Below are 20,178 nucleotides of genomic sequence, written 5' to 3'. Positions count from 1 at the left end.
TTCCGAGAAATTACATTTAAATTGGACAATAGTTTTGAATTTTTTTTTCTATACATTGTATTTTAAAAGTAGTCATCTCCTATTCAAGTTTGTGTCTATTTACATAAAATCGGATGGTCATTCTGGGAGAATTACGTTTTTATGCTGAAACAGCTGTGCGTGTAATGCCAGCTGAGCTCACACTTCACTGCATTGTCTTAGAACGTTCGCCCTAATAAAGTCATTGTAAAAACGAAACTTAAATAACTTGGCAGAAATAAATCCTCCACGATTCATAACAACCTACAGTAAAGAGAGTGGAAGCATTGTAAATAAGATGAGGAAATACTGGCATCTCATCTCAGGGGACCCTGATATTGGAGAACTTGTAGGCAACAAACCAACGGTTACCTACCGAAAGAACACTTCCTTAACAGATATGCTAGTGAAAAGCCATTTTCAAACTAAACCAAAGACCGACTGGCTAACGAACCACCAAAAGGGATTCAAAGCATGCAGATCACGTAAGGCCTGCAAAATAGGCAAGAATATGGCAAATATTCAGGAACCAAATGGTAAAACGATGATAATTGAAGAAAACATAACCTGTACATCATAATTTGTCATCTACATGATAGAATGCAAGTGTGGTAAGAAATACATTGGAAGCATAACATGCATGCTAAAAAAAGTATACTCGAACATATACGTGCAGTGAAGAATGCAAACGTGGCATATGCAACAGCTAAACATATCCTTACATGCCAAAAGGGCGATTGGAGAGCGATGTGCTTCTACGGGATCAAAATTGTACCAGAAGGGAATCGAGGAGGTGACCGTGTCCGTAAGTTACACCAAGCTGAATCAAGACTCATAAAATTCAGGACTAAACAGCCGGGGGTGGGGGGGCATTAATAATGACGAGGAACTTTATGTCCACTTGGAATAATAGCTCCTGTAACCTGAACTGCAATCTATCAGAATGGAACTTCACGATGGGTACTATACCATTACAGAAGTAAAGAAATCAAATAATGAAAGTATGATGCTGGGTACTAACCCTGAATACTCCTAAAAACATAGGCTATTGAACTCATCAAAAAGCGCAATTGTCTTTCTGTTTGTGTGAAGTTTTGAAAAAATGTTATTCATGAAACTACATATCCCACAATGCCACTTAAGGACAGAAGTGGGTATATAAGTAGAAATGGAAGAAGGACTTACTGACCGTGAGCAAAGCCTTGGTGGCTGAAACGCGTTGGTGGGGGAGAGCTTGTTAATAAAATAAGCAAATACCATTCGATGTGCCGCATCCTTTGTCCAAAAAATTAATAATCGGACCTGGACCCGGTCCCTATGCTGAGCACCGGCTGTGGAGCGCCCTATGAGCAAATGGTCACTTTGGAGAAGATATATATATATATATATATATATATATATATATATAATATATATATATATATATATATATATATAATCTATATCTATCTGTTTACAAAGCAGGTCGTTATGACTAGAAATATATGTGCATACCTCTCATGTCGATGGTGCATCACCCAAACTATGAATCTGTTTAGGACCTTCTCTTGTTCCATACAGCTGCCTGGTTTGTGAATTGCGTGCTATCTTTCATACAAGCAGGCTGAACAGCCTTTAATTTATTGCGTCCTGTGAGCTTTCATATTCCAATTAGGATTGAGTTTCACAGCCAGAAACACTGAAGTTTTTGTTGGGATTGGAGGTCCTGCAGACCAATGCCACTCCTCCTCTCCTGGTCTTATTGAATGTGCCTTCTAACCCAAAATTGTTTAATTGTTATTGCCAAGAGAATCGTAGGTTATATTCTGGTCACAATATTTTTTGTAGGGTTTTATTTAAAACTCAATATTGGGGTAGCACATCTCCAGTATAGTGCAAAGAGCTGCTTTATTATGCTTGTCCAGCAAACCTACTAGCCTTTAATAGGCCTGGGCGGAGTTTGTGAACTTCGGCTACATGGAGCTCTGCGAAGTGACCAAAAAAATCCAGCTGGGCGGTGGTCTGGAATAAGATTTTCTGTGCTTCGCACCTTAAGGTTGGCGAGTCGCTGGAGAGCAAAAACTCTGCTACGCGGTTTTTTTCAGAGCTCCGCACTTTACTTGCAGCATGGAGTGGGAACAACTCAGTGAGCGGAGCAAAATTTCACACCCAGTCCTAATCTTTAATGGGCATCAGGACCATCTTAAGACTTCTGACGTTCTGATAAATTAAACTTCTTGTCGCTGGAGGTAGTAGGTGCTGCTTATTCAGTATTTACAAGGACGCCCTTAGTCTTCGTACTGCTGGAGTGTGAAATGATTGGTGGAGTTCACCACTCCTTATGTTGGTGAAAAAGCCAGTTTACAGCATTTTGTAGCATGTCAGGTTCCACGCACAACGTCATGATTTTCAGAGTGCATTGTATTTCAGAGCTTGCTGAGTTCATTTTCAAATGATAGTATGCTGTTTCTCCTGAATATTTCAGCTTTGTACAATGAGCAAACGTTAGATTTCTGTGTTCTGATTGTCTTCCATCTAGTTGCTTTCTAGTAGTGTTGTGGTCAGGGTTTTTGTCAGTATGTTTGTCATGCTGCATCTTGAATCCATACCATTTGTTGTAAATTTGGTCAGAAAAGTTGCTTGTTGTTCATAAACTCCAATTGGCAAAGTTTTTGAAAGTACGTGACCCTGTTCCCCAAGGGGTTGAAAATGGAAACTGCTAGTCCAGACCACATTTGCTACTTGGGAATCCCAGAAGAAATCCTAATTGACAAGAAGCCCATGTTGAACCTGGGGGCAGACATTGACGAATCATGCAGTTTATTAGTGCGCTCTACAAATAGACATAACATAAAATGCTTCCATAGGATTAGGTAGCCAAGATTAGTTTGTCGTCACTTCAGCTTAACATGTTTCTTGGGGTGCATTTAAGCTTTTCGATTGCACTTACTCTGTGATGAAGCTTGTGTTAAGCGAAGTTGCTTGCTCTGCTGAGTTATAATGAAGGATGACCACCCGTTTAGCATTTGTTGTGTTGCACTGAAACCAGATCCTTGGTGAAGAATTGATAACCTCTAATGAAGATTGCCAGAACAGTTCTTTAAAGTGAAAAAAAGTGTGCTCGCATCTGAAGGAGGACATTAGCGTTGAGTGATAATCACCAAATGATTAAATGTATCCAGGACAGGATCTAAAAAATTATCTCTGACTGGTTTTGCTTTCAGAATGTGGTAGTGAAGACCTTCAAGGGAGAAACCGTGGCTCTCTTTATGCAGTTTGAGAATATTTTCCTTCCTAAAATAGAAAACCTGAATTTCTATGTAGGACCTTTGTCTTTAGGTTCATTGGGCGGTTGGGGCAGCCCAAAAGGCCCTTAAAAGCTGTTTGAACATCCTGCTTCTAGAATGTATCAAGTTTAGTATAAAAACATTTTTTATTTAAGAAAAGTTTATTTAAAATCCCAAAGTAGAAGTAAATTGAGCTGCAGAAGTGTCTGGTCACTTAGTTATTGGCTGTAGTATTGTAGTACTGTTGAGCAATCCATCAGAGCCGACAGGTGACATAGTCAATTGGTGCTAACTTGTCTGGAAAGGAATGTTAATGGCATCAAGGGAATGTGCATTCCAACATATATAGCTCTTGTGGAGTAAAACAGTGATGGCAAAATGGTCCGATCAACCCTGGGATACAGGAGAGGTGTCTTTAAATTGATTTTCCCATGAACGTACTAAATCCTGAGTGTGAGGCTTTATTTGATTTAAGCACATGGCCCACTGCTTTGATGCTGAGTCTATGGAGGGGAGGAGTGTACTCAGGAAGGGTACATCAACCCAGATATAATAAAGCACCCATGACGAGTTTACCATTAGGAGTAATCGGGGATTTAATTGGGTTGAAAAAAAAACTTGAAGGGGGATTCGGGGCTCTCAAAGGGGCATAGCTGAGGTATTTAAGGGTGTGGCTCTAAAACAAATAAGCTAAAACCCTGTGTTTAGCATAGTGTGCCAACCGACTGGTATTTTGATGCTTCTGTCATTGCATCCAGAGATATAATACAAGTAACATTACACCTACAACAAACCAGGACTATTGACTTTGTCATTGGTTGTCAGTTGCATAAGAAAAATAAGCAACAACTATTACTTCTTTGTATAGAATATTGAAAATGCTTCAGTTCTGAAATGGAGACTGAAATAAGAACTATAACGAGTCTCTTTGAAGTTGCATCTAAGGCCTGCGAAGGGTGGTACTGCTGCAGAGTTAGGTTTTTTTTCATCATGAGGGGGTGAGGGTGACAATGGAGAGCGCGATAGGGACTGGACTCAGCACCTGCTTTTTAGAACTGCTGGTGCTGAGCACCGGCCGGACCCGGCCCACACAAAGCCCTTGGATTAATATGTAGATTCACAAACCTAAATGTAAGTGCACCAACTGCGTTAAATGTTCAATGTTCAGCCTACTCCATATTAAAATAACCCCTGTTTCTCAGTGTGCCTTGTTGACAATTGTGGCATTTGAGCAGAAAAAACTGAATTTTTATACCGATTGTGCAACAAGAAAGCCCCGGTTTGAGACCGTTTTTGTGACCGAAGGCCTAACCACTAAATAACTCGCTCCCTCCCCCCAAACTGTGTGATAAACATGAACGCTTTTTTATCTGGCAGGAAGGATTGACATTTCTATTGGTCTTTTGAATTTTTCGAACTGTAATAACGCATCTACAGGTAATCATTTCACAGCTGTTTTAAGCATCGTTCCTGAAGTTTTGAACAGTAATGTAACCTTCTGAAACACTAACGGTAGTATTTCGGTGTGTGTTCCTCTTTAAATGGGCTTTTCGTGAATTAAGTTGCATTTTAGGGGCGCGTGACCCACATAGCCTAGAAATGTGATTGTTCTCACATGTGATTCAAGGGCTGTGAACAATATTGGCTCTTCTCATCAGAATTTCAAGAGGGCCTGCAATGCATATCTGGTGTGCAGCTATTGCTTTTTTTTCATGCTAGTTTCTCTTTTTTTCATTCCATCTCCCCCAAACCCCCTCCTTTGGTAAAGCTGAAAAATGCATCTTTGATGAATTTGCTCCTAACCCTAAAGCTGTCTGCCTGTTATTCATCAGAAAGCAGGTCACAGTTCAGTGAGCAGAGGGAAAGATTTTAATGGAAGCGGTGCCAAGGGCTGCAATGCATCATTGTAGGGCACCTAATTACATTACAGTGACAAATATCAGTGGTGACAACAGCAATAACCTCCATCCTTTAATGGCTGTGCGGAGAAGGAGTTTGGGCCTTGCGCCATCAGAATCCGCCTGGGATCCAAACATTGGCTATTAGAAGTGTGCCGCCACACTATTATTGGGTGATTACGGAGATCCCGTGCATAAATATTGCTTAGCCAAAGCTACGCCCCACTGGGCGGAGTGCAAAGCTTCATGATGACCGCAGCAATGATCCGCCTTGCCGAGGGAACTTGCAAAATGAGGAACTAGATACTTTTTAGTTGCTTCATCAGCAGTTTGAGAATTTTTGTATGATCATGAGATAAGTTTGTTGCCACTAAAAAGGAACTAAAAGGTCACTTCAATGATTCATGTTGTCGTGTGGGTGATTTTTTTTTTAAATGGAACTTTCACACAACATCTTAGTATTTTAACCACCTTGTCATCTAAATTTGTTCACTATTTCGTTTTTCTTGTCTGAGGAAGATGGCGTTTGCTATGACCGCTTTGTCATCCTGGATTTTGTTGAACTTAGAGGAGGGAACTGGGCCCTCCAAGCTTTGATTTATTAAGAACTAAAGAAAGTGCTGGACTTGATTAACCTGAATGATAGTATTTTCATGCTTAAGTGACTTTACATGCATATGCCTCTTTCTGCTGCTTTTGGACTGCTAATATATATACTACGGTATAGATTCCCCACATGCTACTGACCTCTAACGGATATATGGTTTGCCTTAATGCTATGCTCTGCATACCACCTACAACTGCTGTCCATTCCTTTAGGGCAATCCAAAGCAAATAGACATAAATAAAAATAATTCGGATTTATGCGTGCTAGTTATTTGAGAATGCTGGCTAAAGTCATATTTTCATATAGGAATGATCCCAGCGTGTCTTGTGAACACGTCATTGTTATGCCCTTCATGTAGGATGCTTAGAAGTCATTTTTGTTGTCTCTGTGACTGTGGTTTTTAGGGGCTGCCCGTGGTTGCTTCTATGTGAAATAAAAATATATGATATGTACTCTATCTTCGAGGCCTTTAAGATCCATTTCACAAGAATCTAAAACTAAGCATATCTACCCACATTAATACAACACACCACATCCAACATGAGTTGCTTGTCATACCTGTATTGGTCTTTTTGCCCACTTAATAAGGCCAATATTAAGTTTGTCAAGGCAGGCCTGCAGTGGAGGGGTGAATAATGGTTGCTTTCTGCAGGAGAAACGGATGAACTAGCGTTTCCTACTGAAGTTCATTTATCATTACATTTATACAGATCCTCAGTTTTAACTATGTCAAAACTGAGGATCTGTTTAAATTACCTAAAGTGTACCCATTAGGTAATTTAAACTCTGATGCAGCCTGAAAGGTGGCTGGAATTTATGGACGATTTTCTGAAACTGTAATCCGAAAAAATAGCGGTATGCAGTCAACGCACCAACCGCTTTGTTCAAGGTAAGGCAGTGCCCTTAAACTCTGCAGGGCGTGTACATGCCAGGTGATTGACAGTTCTTGCACATCACAGAAGCCGATGCCGAGACAGAAAGAAGAGGCTTGGGAGCTATCCATTAGCACATAATCACGGATGACTGTGAAGTGTTGTCAAGAAATACATTTTTTCTGTGGATCAGTGACTGGTCGGCAAAGTAGCGAGGTGCAGCTGAAGTTGCTGCCTGGAACTCGTGGCCGGTTGCGTCAGGGGAGGACTGCGAGCAGTGATAGAACAAGAGAAAAAGCAATGGACTTATTAGGTCACTTAATCTCCATCTCATTTAAGGTAATGGAAGACGTGAAGTTGTCATTATACAAAGATTTATTGCAAAAGACAGGAGTCCACTGTGCCACCACCTGGCTGATTCACAATAATATCTCTAGCGTGGCATAACTAGAAGTCAGAACTCTGTTTGCCACTAAACGAAAATGGCTGAAAACCAAATAAGAAAACTCTGAGGCTGATCACACAAAGTGAAACAGCAAATGCTACATGAAGTAAAAACATTTTCAATTACTCCTTCCATTTAATACATCCCGGGAGAGTAATACAAGACTTGTGGAGGAGTGTGGCTCACTGATTAGAGCGGCAGACTCTGATGCAGAGGTCTGGCCCGGGACCAGGGTTCAATTCCTGACGCGGCAGGGTCCTGAGCCCAAAAATGTCCGGACTCGATAATTCTCGCCTCGGTGCCTATTCTAATCATGGGGTCCCACGCTGCAACTCTGGGCAATAGTTGCTTAATTTCCACTACGGCGGCCCACCCGCTGCGGGATGCCTGGCTTTCACCCTGGGGATACCCATTAGGGGTTATCTCACAGGGAAAAGCCAGGACGGGTTCCCAAGGCAAGCACCTTGATGCCTTCGGGTGATACGTGCGCTATATAAGTCGCAATACATTTACATTTACAAGACCTGGAGATGAGCAACGGTGTCTCGAGGACTCTCTTCCGTTACCAACTCCTTTGGTTAGTAATTTGCCGCTAATCACACCATGCTAAATGTAGGCTTGAGGGTACCTTGGTGGGCCAGTTGTAGTTCCCCTACAATATTAAAGCACCTAGCAACTTGAGCAGCAGAGCATGTTCACCAGGAAGGCTTCTGGGTCCTCTGGGTTATGTCCTTAGGTCAGGCTGCAGTCCCTTGTCAAAGATCACAGAGGCATGTTGGATGGCTCACACATCTTATCAGGTTGTGAATCTTCAGTCTGTTGTAGTAGAATTCCAAAAGCTCTACAGTTGAGTTTGATCAAAACACTGACCAATGAATTCAAACCGATGTGTTGGGTTTCGGTTCCAGGCAGTGAGGCTCAAACTGGATTTCTCCCTCTTTAGAAATGCTTCCTCTGCAATTGTTTAGTTGGCTCATGTGATTACGGTCACGCTGTACATGTTAAAAAAAAAAAAAAAATATTGGGGATACTCAGGTGACGAACGCGAAATATGCTATAAAATGATAGCTGGAACAAACAGCTGTGGACATTGATCCATAAACATATCTGTTATAAAAAATAAATTGTTTTTACAGCAACATATTCAGGAAGTAAGGCATCTAATTTGAAAGCATGAGAATCAAGAGCGACCTCTGCATATCTAGAAATTTGTATAATCTTTAGAGTTTATATGTAAACTGGATTTAAATTGAATTCCTTAAACACAGATGTATTCCTCGAAAATTGCTTGCTATTCCTGGAATAGGCTCAGGAAGATCTCATAATCCAAATAGTTTTCGCTTTCTGAGGAATGTGGTATTGTGCATGCCAAGTTGAAACTGTTGGAATGGAGGTGCAGTTGAAATCATTGTGACTAGGTTGTACCACTTTGTCATGCTATCAACTAATTGGCTGATTTTTTTTTAGGCCTGACATTCGCCAAGACCTTATAATTTACTAAATGTATATGTATAATATATTTCTTTATACTAGCATTCAGCCAGCCATCTTTATCCAGTGGTCTGTTGTCATTCACGTTTTTCTTGAGCCCTATACATCATACAGAATTAGGCAGTGAGTCAACCCATTTCAACATTGGCTGACTTCACGGTGAGTGAGGGTCTCCTGCTCTTTCCTAAGGAGCTCTTCTACTACCAAAATAGTTCCACAAATTCCCAGTGACTTCCAAGGCAATGTGTACTTTTGAGATAAAATAATATTTTTGATTTCCGCCAATGTTTTTGAAAAGGGCATGGCAGCTCACGACAAAAGAAAATTACAATTGCCAAAATTAAGCCTTCAAATGCTTCTATTTGAAACAATGGGGTGTATACGTCTTCATTAACTGAAAAGAGATCTATATGTTTTAATACATAGCTCTGAAATATTTTTAGTCAGTTTGAAATTTCCATATTTCCTGTGGTGTGATTTTCAAGGTGTGGGTGAATTTTCTGAATAGCACTTTGCTTGCGAGTATGAGCTGCGAGTTGCGTACGGCCCTCATGAATGCAGCCTTGCATGTAAGTTAGTACCCAGAGATGTTCCCACTGACATGAACGTTATATTGTGAGCACTGAAAAAAATATAAGAATGCACTCAAAACGAGCAGAACAGATCTGAGGTGTAGTACATTGGTGATTGTTCATAATCTTCTAGTGGGTAGGTGTAAACGCTGCCCAGAACAAAGGATTCCCTCAAACAATAAGTGACTGTCACAGGATCCTGTAACTAGGCTGCTTGCTAACATTTTAAGTTTGTGCGGCCTAACCTACCACAGTAGATCCTATAATAAAACAATTACTGTTTCTTTATCCTTTACTTTAAAATTGCATCGAATTTAAGGCATGATCTTTCCAAAGTAAATGCCACCAGCATCAATAGGGAGTGGAGGCTTTCGCTTTGGCCATGTCATGGAATTATTAGGTTTGAAATTATTCCAGACTTGACTTGGCAACACTTGTGAAGTTGTATCTCTCAGCATGGAGCTTGAGACTCTGTGATCAGTTTGATTGGCTTGGGTATCTCGTATGCAGATTTGTAGAACATACTATCCCCCGGGAGGGTATCCTGGCGCTGAGCAGTTGTCCGCTGAAGGACACCTAGAGCTTAGTGTGCGTACTTCAAAAGCCAGGTCTTGTGCTTCCTGCGGAATTCAAGAACTGAGGAGGAGGCTCTTTGTGTAGCAGCAGGGCAGTCCAGGCTTTAGAAGCGATGCATGAGAAGACTCGTTAGCTAGATCTAGTATTCTGTGTGTGTGGGACTTGTGCATGTAGGAGCCCGGATGAGCTGAGGTGTCAGGAAGGTTTGTGAAAGCAGATTTGATTGTTAAGGTATGCTGGCATGATTGCCGATTCAGGAACATGCATGGGGTCGTTGGAAGTGACATCACATACCCTTTGACCTTCATGACATCACAGGAAATTACATCATGTGACCCTTGACCTTGCTTTTTTTAGGAAGCTATGACACGAACATTACACTGCTATCCCTACTCATTCTCACTCTCTGTTGCATTCACTCTCAATCTAACCCACCCTCACTGACTCTCAGGCCCAGGTTTACTAACTCATTGCATCATGTTTGTGTCACTTCTGTGTTAGGGTGGGATTTATTATCCAATGCAAATCTAATTTGCTTTGGATAGCATCCCAATGTAGCACTAATTTGAGCTATACACTGTTTTGCGTTATTTTGCGTGAAGAGGTCATTCCATGGGTGGTGCGTGGGCTTTCTAATGCAACCACACTTGGGTTTTTGACACAAATCCCTATCTGCCAACATTGGTAGAGCGGAATTTGTGGCAAAATCTTATGACTCATCAAGGTAGGCATAAACAGGAGAAATTTCATTTCTCCTCGTATTTCAACTTTTCAAGTGTGCTGAATTGTAAACCGCACAGTGGGAAAAGCCTTAAAGCGCATTTTTTGTCGTGGAAGGGACTTCTTCAGTACAGAACCTATGCTTCAAACAACAACACACACACTATTGGACAAGTGTATGTGGGTTGGTGCATGTCTGCCAAAAGTGCACAGTAAGATAAACAATGCACCCTAGGTGTGGTGCATTTTTGGTCTTTGATGCAAATCTGCACAGCTTCTTTGGTGCAGCTTTGCTTTGTGTCAAATAGAAAATCTGGGTCTCAGTCTCACACAATCTCACTTTCTACTTGTCACTCACACGCTTGCGTACACATACGCTCACATGCGCACACACACGCTTACACATGCACAGTAGGTTGACCTCTGTAAGACACGGCCGTTGCTTCCTCCCGAGGCCTCCTTTACTCATTGTTTTTTCCAATGTTACACATTGTAGTACCTTCTCTGGGGTGCACCCAAAGTCTTTATGTTTGCTATTGAAGGCTGTGTGCTGGAGTGACTGTTGATTCAAGCTGACACTTCAGCAAGAGTACAGAGTTATGCCTCACTTCTGTGCACCTGGCTTGACCAATCTCAGCATGTATGCCTTTACCATGCCATGATAACGATTACATTTAATAAAATATATTACCTACTGGCTATTTCAGTTTGCAAAAATCGTTGTAGATATGAATGATGGCTGAGCTACGACCTATGTGTTTTTCCATTTTTTTTTTTTGTAACCAAGTTACTAAAGTCCACCTCTTAGGCTATTAATGTGCATCCACAGCCTAATTAGACAGACACTTTCTTGACTTGCTTTTCTATATTGTGCTGAATATCAGTTTTTGATGATTCAGAACATTGCAAATAGCATCCTTTACTATAGACCGTTTAATTGTACTTAATGTATAGGCTTAAGAAAGATTATAGTTTGAACTGAGTCCACCGACATCCCAACCTCACAAGACCTCTGCGACAAACTGAGCACCTTTTTCCACCACAAAATCAAGAGCATTTACGACAACTTTGATGAAGACAACCAACACACTGAACCCTCACCAACCACCCCGACGCCATGAAGCCAACGATCGACAACTAGACAGCCCTCACCACCGAAGACACACTGAAGATGATCAACTCTATCCACTCCAGGGCCCCCATGGACCCCTACCCCCACCACATTTTCAACACCATCGCAGCCATGCTCCGCCACACCATCAACCGCTCCCTGGCAACCACATCGTTCCCCGACGCCTGGAAACAAGCCGAGATCAACCCCCTCCTCAAGAAACCCTCGGTGGACCCCATCGACCTTTAAAACTACAGACCCATTGTAAAAGCAATCAAAAGCCAACTCGCCACATTCAGCGAAGAGCACAACATCCTCTACTCTGCCCAATCCGGCTTCAGAAAAACATCAGCACGGAAACCGCTCTCCTCGCCGCAACAGACGACATCCGCACCCGACTGGACAAAGGAGAAACAGCAGCGCCCTTACCCTCCTCGACCTGTCAGCGGTGTTCAACACAGTCTCTCGCTGCACCCTAATGCACTCCTCGACGCAGGGATTGAAGACCAGGCCCTCGACTGGATCTGCTCCTTTCTCTCCTGTAGAACGCAGCGGGTCAGACTCCCTCCCCCCCTTTCCTCTTGGATCCTACACCAACCACCTGTGAAGTCCCCAGGGGTCATCCCTCAGCTCTGCACTCTTCAATGTCTACATGGCTCCGCTCGCCCCCATAGTCAACATTGTGTCATACGCAGACGACACCCAACTCATGCTCTCCCTATCCAACGAACCCAACACCGCCAGTCACAATTTTCAAGAAGGCATGTAAGCCGTCGCCAAATGGATGAAAAATTACTGCCTCCAACAAAACAGAAGTACTCTTCATGGGCCCACACCTCGATGCCTGGAACGACAGCTGGTGACCCCTGCCCTCGGAAGTCTGCCCACCCCCCACGGACCAAGCACGCAACCTGGGATTCATCCTGGACTCTGAATTCAAAGTGGAATGCCAGATCAACACCATCTCGTCCTCCTGCTTCCACACCCTCCGCCTCCTATGCAAGACCTTCAAATGGATCCCCCTCGAACACAAAGACAGTCACTCACGCCCTCGTCACCAGTAGACTCTACTACAGCAACGCACTCTACACCGGAATAAACAAAAACCTCATTCGCAAGCTACAGAACATCCAGAACGCCGCCGCAAGACTGGTCCTCAACCTGCCAAGACACTGCCACATCTCCCAGCACCTGCGCACATTCCACTGGCTCCCCATCAAAGCTAGAGTCACCTTCAAGATGCTCACCCACACTCACAAGGTCCTCCACAACACTGGACCAGCATATCTGAACAGCCGACTCCAATTCCAGGCACCCCAAAGGACCCTACGATCAGCCCTGCTCTCCTACGCCATGGTCCCCCGCACCAGAAAGACCAGATCAGGCGGCCGCTCCTTTTCCTTCCTCGCGGCCAGAGCCTAGAACGCCCTCCCTCTCCACCTCAGACAGACAACATCTCTCCCCATCTTCATAAGAAACCTCAAAACCTGGCTCTTTGACAGACCCCCTCCTTGATTTACTGGAACCTGGGAAACGCCCCTCCCCCAGCGCCTTGAGACCCTCACGGGTGAGTGGAAGCGCTTAACAAACACGTGAGTGATTGATTGATTGATTGAGCTGACCTTTGCCGAAGTCTGCTTTTTGGCCATCAAGTCATGTTCTAGTGTCAGTGGGAGCACTCAACCACGGAGTTATATTTTTTATGCCGTTTTGGTCTTCTTTGTGGGCTGTGCGAAACTAAAACTGTAGTTAAGTTTAGGTAAAAGTTAAACCCTAAGGTGAGGCGTCATCAATGCACTGGTGACCTTAAACACGTTTTGTTTTGCATTATAACATGTTATCGGCATCAAATTAGTGCGTGCCCACCAAGGGCGGTCTGCCTTTCGTTATTTCTCAGTTTATTTATAATTTGTATTAAACTTAAAAGTATATATACGTTATTTTTCGCATTTTTTATGCTAACTAAGGTTTACATAGAGATTTTTTTTCCCAATTGAAGATTGTAAATAACTATGTTAAAGCAAAGTTAACACCTTTGGAGAAAAGTTCACCATGTGCATTTAATGAGTGCAAACTGCTACTTGTCGACTATCCCTCTTCATACAACATTGTGGCTTTAAAATGTCAGTCCTGTGACGAGGTGTAGACTTTTAAAAGATACGTGTTTACTCTTGGAGGCTTGAACACTTTACAAGCCATATAAAAGCCTTGGGTTAGAAGTGAATGTTGATTTTCTTAACAACGTAAATGAGGATTTGAGGCTTGTAGTTTGCTTCCCTTATCGTTACTGGACCAGGCAGCAAAGCGGACACGTTATAACATTTAATACCATCAAAAATACACCTCCCGTGAGCTTTAAGTAAACAAAAATAGCTTGCACTCCTAATAGGAAACGGTCCCATAGCCCATAACATTCTTGCACAGCACCTCCTTCTTTCCTTTGTCCTTTAGCCCAGGTTAAGTGCTCTATTGATTTTTGCTTTGTTCTAAGCATTGATTTGTATTTTACTTTTGGCTTTTAGGAAGAGTGTAATAGGGGCTCCGTGTTCTGGCATAGGATTGACATAGAATCACAACTAAGTGCTGGAGTCCTGAGATGGCCAATTACTATTTCTTCTCTGCTGTTAGCTTCTTCGTGTTGTTTTTAGGTCGAGCCTAGAGTCAGCGTGCATGCTCTGCGAGGCATGCAGCATTAGTGTATGGACTTGAAGCTCCACCCACTCTCTACCCATGTTTTTCATTGGCTTGTGTCGTTGTCCTTCGTAAATGCTAGGTTCTGATTCAGTAATCAGCTTGTTAGTCCCTCCTTAGTATGGCCCTGTTTCCATTTGTAACCTCCCAAAGCTACTGGCCCTTTCACTTCGGTTGTTACACGGTTCGTGTTATTTAGTCTGTAAGCACTACTTTCTTTAATACGTTTCTCCTACTGTAGGCACGACATTCTTTCCTGCAACCTCTGCGCAGCTCTCCAGATATAGGGCCAGATGTATCAAAGGGTTTTGCCCATAATGTGTCAAGGGGGAAATGTGTTGATACATATGGCCCATAGTCTTTACTGCTTTCTTCCATCAACGTGCTGCAAAACACCCTTCCGATTCGCAGCTTCACCCGTCCCGTCCTTCCGCCCGTGCTGCTTTATAGAAAAGAAACCATTTCAGGAATCCCCCCTTTGAAATGCTGAGCTGCGGCCAAAAAAATATATTCACGGCAATGCGGCTGAGCAATTAAAGAGGCAGTGTGCACATGTATATGACCTCCACGTGCAAAAACTGTTCAGATTACTAGCTCTCTTTCTGCCCCCTTCCAGCCTCACAGGCAGACCCTAATGAATAATTGACAGAGGTGACAAACTGGGCCTGCTGTGCCGTTAAACAGTCACCGTATGCCCAAATAATGCAATGGCAGCCAAATTCCCTAGGGTTCCATGATTTTGTAAGTCAAAACTGAAGTATTGAAGTGCCTTACACCGTAAGTTTGAGTCCAATTACTGTGTTTTGTTTCTTGGCAATGTCCGGAGAAAATTCCTCTCGATTCCAGCTGGTTCTCTAAAATTATGTCTAATGCCTTTAATTGTTGTTTCTTCTTTTTTTTAATTGGTGTCTGTTAGTTTCTGTTATTATTTAGCGAGTAGAAATCCCCTTCTCCTGCTGGTCATGTGTAGTAAATGTTAAGAAATCCTGATGCTGCAAATAGACTAAATTGAAATCACTTGTGTCTGCAATTTCCACCAGGGTCCTGGCTCACTGTACGCGTAGCTACCATAGGTTCAGCAGGTGCAGTGGCACCATTGACATTTTCTCCTCAACAAATTAATAGTGTATGGCACAACGCTAGTAGAAGAGGCCACTCAACTAACCCAAACAAAAATGTTCACACCTCATTTCTTTCTTTAAATTCAGGAGATATTTTATCTAAGCTCTTCGGAGTCTTTAAATAGGGACATGAATAAGTAATTACTCACAGGTAAATTATAGCTAAACACTTTATTCTTAATTCGTCGGTATAATAAGGTATTTACAAAACCTATCTAGATATCATGAAATTAATCCCCAAACCAAACAAGACATCACCCTATGATTCCCAAGAAGTCCAATAATTAAAAACAACCCTCTGTTGAGCAGAGTGAGTCATAGCCACATCCAAGGTGGCAATCAAAATATATTTGTTTCACAGGCTGCCAAGACTGGACATCTAAAAACTTTGACGCACAAAGCACTGCATAGGGTGCTTTTACAAACCAGCATTTGGAATGCAATAAGCCCCGCACTTGCACAAGTTTAAGCTATTAGAATTGTAATTGATAATGCCTTCTATTTATGTTTTAAAAGCCAAAACCCAAATAAAAGGCATTGTCATTTGCAATGCCAATAGCTCATACTCGTGTAAAGCCGAGACCTATTGCATTGCAAATGCTTGTTTAATATTGTGTTTTTATTTTGTATCCGAGTGGGCTAAAACTAGAATTTCAAGAATGGCCCCCATCTCTCCTGTACAGGACACGACCGTTGTACCCCACTCTACAAACTGAGGCATGTGCTCGCTCTACCAACCCCCATCTTGCAAGAGTTTCCCTGGCATCTCCCCGAAGGCCAGGATGGAAAGAGGCAGACATCATGCTGTGCCCGCTCCTTAAGGTTGGCCATTGTCAATCTGAGCCCGGACAGTGACTCCCCATGACAATGTTTGGTCCACTCCTGCACATACACCATAAGGCTGCAGCCACCTTAGGGGTTGTGCACCACTGAAAGAGGTGGCCCAGGTAAGTGGAGTCCAGATTATCCACCTAAAAAGCAAGCATTTGCAATGCAATAGGTCTTGCATTTATGAAATCCTCATAAATGCGACACCTATTGCATGCAAATGCTTGTTTGTAAAAGCGCCCATGCAGCGCTTTACCTTTAATGTTGGCAACTCCCTTTTCCTTAGAAGAGCCCTGTCTAAAGAAAGGAGCGCGGACACCATTAAAATAAAAGCGCGGTACAGGGTGCTTTTACAAAAAGAAACATTTGTTTGTGAAGTTAATAAACGAATGCTTTTTTTTTTTACCCCATACCCACGTACATTAAAGTGAAAATACGGCATGGGGCAGTTTAAAAACAAAAGTGAATAAATCCCCCCCCCCCCAAAAAAACTTATGCAGCAGTGTTCTGTGCCAATAAACCAAAGACACAGCCGCCATTGTATGAGCGTACCATGCTACGGAAAAAATACATTAAAGCAATGAGGGAGAGCGTGTCCTGCGCTCAACAGCAGGCGGGAGTAAAGCATTTAAGCAAATAGTGCTCAGAGGCTTTAATTAAAGCCTACTGAGTAACAACACATGTAACTGGGTGTACTCATCGGTGGTTACAAAATAAGACAAGGCGGTTCTAAGGTGGGACTACTAAGCCTGTTTACAATGACACAATCCAATTAAAAATTACGGCAGAGTGGGCGGAGCCTCAAGTCTACACCTGACTACAGTATGCCCCCTCAGAGCAGCGCATGCGCTACCCAGGCTCGACCTAAAAAAATGGTCCAGTGAAGGCCTCCCTGCCTTAGGCCAGTCTGGCACAGTGAAGGCCTCCCTGCCTTAGGCCAGTCTGGCAGTGGTTGACTGCCTTCATTGCCAATCCCACACTGTAACTGTATGAAGTTGCTTCAGACAAAAGCTAATTCAGTGCAGAGGTATACAATTCTTGCTGCCTCGGCTGGTTTACATCATACTTAAAACAGCTGGGACTTGGATGCCAGATAAGTTCTTTAGGAGCAATCCTCTTGGTCAGGCTTACTACCTCTTTTAGAGCCACAAACATTACATTGGCTACGGTTTAACCACGGCTGCTTACTGGTGGCTTAGTGTTTCTTAGTCATTTGGGTGATGACCAAACTTGTTCATTTAATGCTACACACTGACCCAGCTGGTGATTGGAGTCTAAATCATTGCACAAAATATCCGACTATGCAGGGCAATACAGGGAGCCAAGTTCATGCTTGATCATTTCTCCTGTGCCCAGGTTAATCTGATCCTCTGCATTCCACAGATTCCAGTGATCTCATATGCCAATCCTTTCCTTTCTGCCCTACCCGCTCCTTCACCAATTGTATTTCAAGACATTGTCATCGTGGTTGTGAAGTGTTCAAAATGTTTTAATATGTCAAATAACTTTCAAGAAAATGTTTAGTCTGGGAAATCCGCAGTTTGCTTAACCTCTTGTCTTTTTTTCCATGTAGGCAGAAATAGTGAAGAGGCTGAACGCTATCTGCGCGCAAGTGATTCCTTTCTTGTCCCAGGAGGTAAGGGCCTTTTTGTGAGCATTAGAATAAGAGCTGCTGTTCAAATTGCACTGGGAAATCTTTTCTTGACGCTCCTGTCTGATTGCGCCAATACCATGGTCAACCCGTTGAATTTTCTATAGACATCACACAATCTAGTATCCAAAGCCACCTTAAAATTCAGTAGCATCAGATGTAAATGCACCTCTGTAATGGAACATTTACTAATGTACAAGGTAAGATCAATTTTAGAGTTACTGTGTTCCGTGGAATTACGACTGTTCATCAAAATGACATTTAATAGCGTAGATCGGGAAATTGCCTGAAGGCTGAATTGGCCCACTGTTGCTAACTGCAGGTATTTTAAATTTGGTTTGTGTATCTTTATGGGATCTCTCATGGAGATGCTGCAAAACGTAATCTACCTTTCTCAGTTTTTTTGGTTTGGTTGCTTTGGACTGTTATCATATTATATCTTAATTTTATAATATAATTACTTGGGAAAGATGTACAAGTGTACATCTCCCTCCCCCCCACCCCCTCCTCCCCTCCCCCCCGGCCAAAAAAACAAAACGCTTTTCTGTCGGAAACCAAGTGCATTGCGAGGGCCATCTTTGGGCCTCTAGTGCAGGGTCTCCAACCTTTTCTGTAATGAGATCTACTTATGTTCAGTGAAAATCATCCTGAACTACTAATATGAGAGTTTTAATAGTGACAATATCAGCCAGGATTACATCAGTGCTCACCAAATTCAGGCTTCCTAGCAGTGTTCATGTCATTACTTCAGGCACAGTTGCCAGCAGTAATGTAAAACATACTTTGCCAGTGTGGCACGTTGTTACAAGGGTAATACATAAAATCTATAGTTGCAATGCTTCTGACGCCAAGTTAATAAAATTAGTAATAGGTCTGCCCATGACCAGATGAGTTTTCATTCACTTCATGTCATTAAAATTCCAGCTTTAAATGTATTTTGTAAATTCAAGCATTCTTCTACAAACATGAGCTCAGGAGTTCTGAAAATGCCACATTGTTATTTCGAATAAACACTTTTCAATTTTGGAATACATTTATTAATTCTACCAAGCAAAAGCTTCTACTTTGGTAGGCTGGGCTGCACATAGGAGAGATACTTACCAGTAGCTCACCAACTACTCATTGGAGAACCCTGCTCTAGTGAAGTCAAGGCAGCATTGTTGCTATATTTGTTTAACACAGTAAATAAAGCACAGAATTAATGTGGCTCATGATAGGCTCGTCTAAGTTGGGAATTTGCTTCTGTTCAGGACCTAAGTATGGCAGTGGTGAAACGTTGGGCTTGGCTCCTTGTTTTTTTCCAATGGAGTCAATCTACGAACACCTCAAATGTTTTTGGGTAGATACTTTTTCTTTACAGTAAGAGAAATGTTAAGCCATGTTGGTGCTGATATTTTTCTGTGGATCATCCCATTCAGTACTAATTAATTCATGATTTGTCTGTTAGCGAACAACAAGGCCTCCAGACTATGGTCTCCAGCTAGAGTAATGACATTCCATGTCTCATTCTAGACCTTGCACTTCTCAAAGAAAATGCAACCGTAATGGTCGGAGTTCAATGACTCTGACTTAACATAAACATTTTTCCTAATGCACAAAACAGATGATTGTGTATGCCAGGAAAACCGTGTGATGTGAACTAATACACCTGTTGTCACTTTTATTTTTTAGGATGCATATTTCTCCATGCAGAGTTGTACATAGCTTACAGTTCCACACTATGTGAAGGCTAGATGATTGTGCAAACACATTTGTATTTCCTTGTTTATGTCCATTGGTAAAAACGTTTTCCCAAGCCCTAGGACTAGATCCCCACTGTGGGAAACTGGGGTTTTGTTGCAGGAACCCCCAATTTTCTGCCTAGTATTCGATGCAACTTTGACTCAAGTGTACTGGGTTCCTTCTAACCAAGTCCCCAGTACCAGTGTTCTTTCTTTAAAATGGTCAATTGTGATCCCCAATTGGCAAAACCTTTAGCATCCTCTGTAGGTCCCTAGTAATTGTTACCTAGGGCCTAAGGTACTAAAGAGAGTGCCTAAGGCCAGTAGCATGAACTCTGCCACTCTAAGGAACCCCTCACCAAGCACATGTAATGCTGCCATGGCAGGCTGCGTGTCTTGGTGCAGACAAAAAGTGAAAACGCAACATGTCACAAATACCTGTGTGCTATGTCCTTAACACTGCATGTAATATTTGTAAGTCACCCTTACAAGAGGCCTGACAGCCCTATGACCAGTGCTGAATATTACATGTGAGGTCATATTTGCCTTGGCATATATGCCCCTGTCCTGGTCAGTCCTATTACTGCCAG

The 20,178-nt window shown here is 42.5% G+C and overlaps 1 protein-coding gene across 4 annotated transcripts in view; it reads left to right on the top strand.

The window, feature by feature from the left end:
• The window catches only part of LOC144818434 (transducin-like enhancer protein 4), a 283,390-nt gene that overhangs the window by 56,118 nt on the left and 207,094 nt on the right, over window positions 1-20,178 (top strand). For all 4 annotated transcript variants that reach the window (XM_078675849.1, XM_078675852.1, XM_078675851.1 and 1 more), the window contains exon 5: window positions 17,790-17,852. In XM_078675849.1, coding sequence (XP_078531975.1) covers window positions 17,790-17,852 — 63 coding nt within the window. The remainder of the gene's footprint in view (window positions 1-17,789; window positions 17,853-20,178) is intronic.

This window comes from Lissotriton helveticus, chromosome 2_1 (assembly GCF_964261635.1).
Source record: "Lissotriton helveticus chromosome 2_1, aLisHel1.1, whole genome shotgun sequence".
In the NCBI taxonomy this organism is placed as follows: domain Eukaryota; kingdom Metazoa; phylum Chordata; class Amphibia; order Caudata; family Salamandridae; genus Lissotriton; species Lissotriton helveticus.
The sequence above is the reverse complement of the archived record's forward strand: the minus strand, read 5'-3'. Positions and strand labels throughout refer to the sequence as shown.